This window comes from Sinocyclocheilus grahami, unplaced genomic scaffold, assembly GCF_001515645.1.
Source record: "Sinocyclocheilus grahami isolate Dianchi unplaced genomic scaffold, SAMN03320097.WGS_v1.1 scaffold5004.1, whole genome shotgun sequence".
Classification (NCBI taxonomy): domain Eukaryota; kingdom Metazoa; phylum Chordata; class Actinopteri; order Cypriniformes; family Cyprinidae; genus Sinocyclocheilus; species Sinocyclocheilus grahami.
In genome coordinates, this window is record NW_015509814.1 from 2,971 (window position 1) to 4,164 (window position 1,194).

Genomic DNA, 1,194 nt, shown 5'->3' on the forward strand with positions numbered 1-1,194 from the left:
ATAAGTTCCACAGGGAAAGACACTACAGGCTCAAAGTAATGTAACTGTCTTTATTTTACAGGGCTGTGAATTCCACAAACTATAATCGAATCCCCTCTGTGATGGCATATTGAGAACTTGTGATGTCTTCAGGTGAATAAATGACTGTTATATATTGGTCTTTAGATTAAAAAGCTGCAATTTTGAATTGAATTTATATAATTCTCTTAATTGATAAAGATGGACTCTTTTAAGAGATCTTATACTAATACTACCCCAGGGGGAAAACACTTTTGTCTAAAACCACAAGTTATTACGCATTAAAAATACATATTGTGTGTTTCACCAGCAAGGTATTGGCTAATTCAGCAAGCTCTTAAAGTTCACAAGTTTATGCAGCATTTATGTCATTCTTTTTTCTTTATTTTTTTTTAATATGGTTAAAACCTTTCATCTTATGTGTAAAGGTGGCCTTAAAGGAATAGTTGAGCATATGTTGACAGAGTTTTCTATTTTGTGTGAACTATGCCTTTAAATTCATTTAGAAACATGAGAATTAAAAAGAACAATGCAGCACAAATAATATTCATAGAAATGATATAAACAAACTGCAAAAAAAAAAAATTGTACTGTGAAGCAGATTGCATTGCATTTTTTTTGTTTTACTGTGCAAGTGTGATCTAAATTTAGGATTTGCTCTGCACAGAAGGCTAATATGTGAGAAATGAAAGAGTTGACAAACAGCTTTTCAACAAGAACTAGATTAAGGCCTTAAGAAAGAGTTTCAATCCCTTTTACACCTGGCATTAACATCCATTTTTTTGTGATCAGATCACAAGTTTTCAGTGCTCAAAGTGTTTTGTGGGTTCTAAAACGTTTTGAAATTGTATCAGTGAACCATACAGGAGTAGTCAGAAACATTGCATTTAAATCAATCATCCTGAACGCATCCTGAACCACAGTGAACGAAGCAATGCCTAATGCATGTTAATACCAGGTGTAAACAGTAATGTGGTAATGATTCAGTCACTAAAAATGTGTTAATGCCAGGTGTATACGGCTTTAAATTGACCTTGTATTTCCCTTAAACAAAAACGAAGAAATGAATAACAAAATATCAAAAAGCAATAATCGCAAACAATACCAGTTGTCTAATTTCAACTGTCCGTCACTCTAAGCAGTAGGATATACAGTAACTAGATCATGTCCCTCAGG

The 1,194-nt window shown here is 33.0% G+C and overlaps 1 protein-coding gene across 1 annotated transcript in view; it reads left to right on the forward strand.

Annotated features, from left to right (window-relative positions):
- Nucleotides 1–605, forward strand: part of LOC107577059 (UPF0602 protein C4orf47 homolog) — a 3,395-nt gene extending 2,790 nt beyond the window's left edge. Inside the window, exon 5 of the mRNA XM_016263175.1 lies at nucleotides 62–605. Coding sequence (XP_016118661.1) covers nucleotides 62–113 — 52 coding nt within the window. The 3' untranslated portion in view covers nucleotides 114–605. The remainder of the gene's footprint in view (nucleotides 1–61) is intronic.
- The last annotated feature ends 589 nt before the right edge of the window (nucleotides 606–1,194 follow it).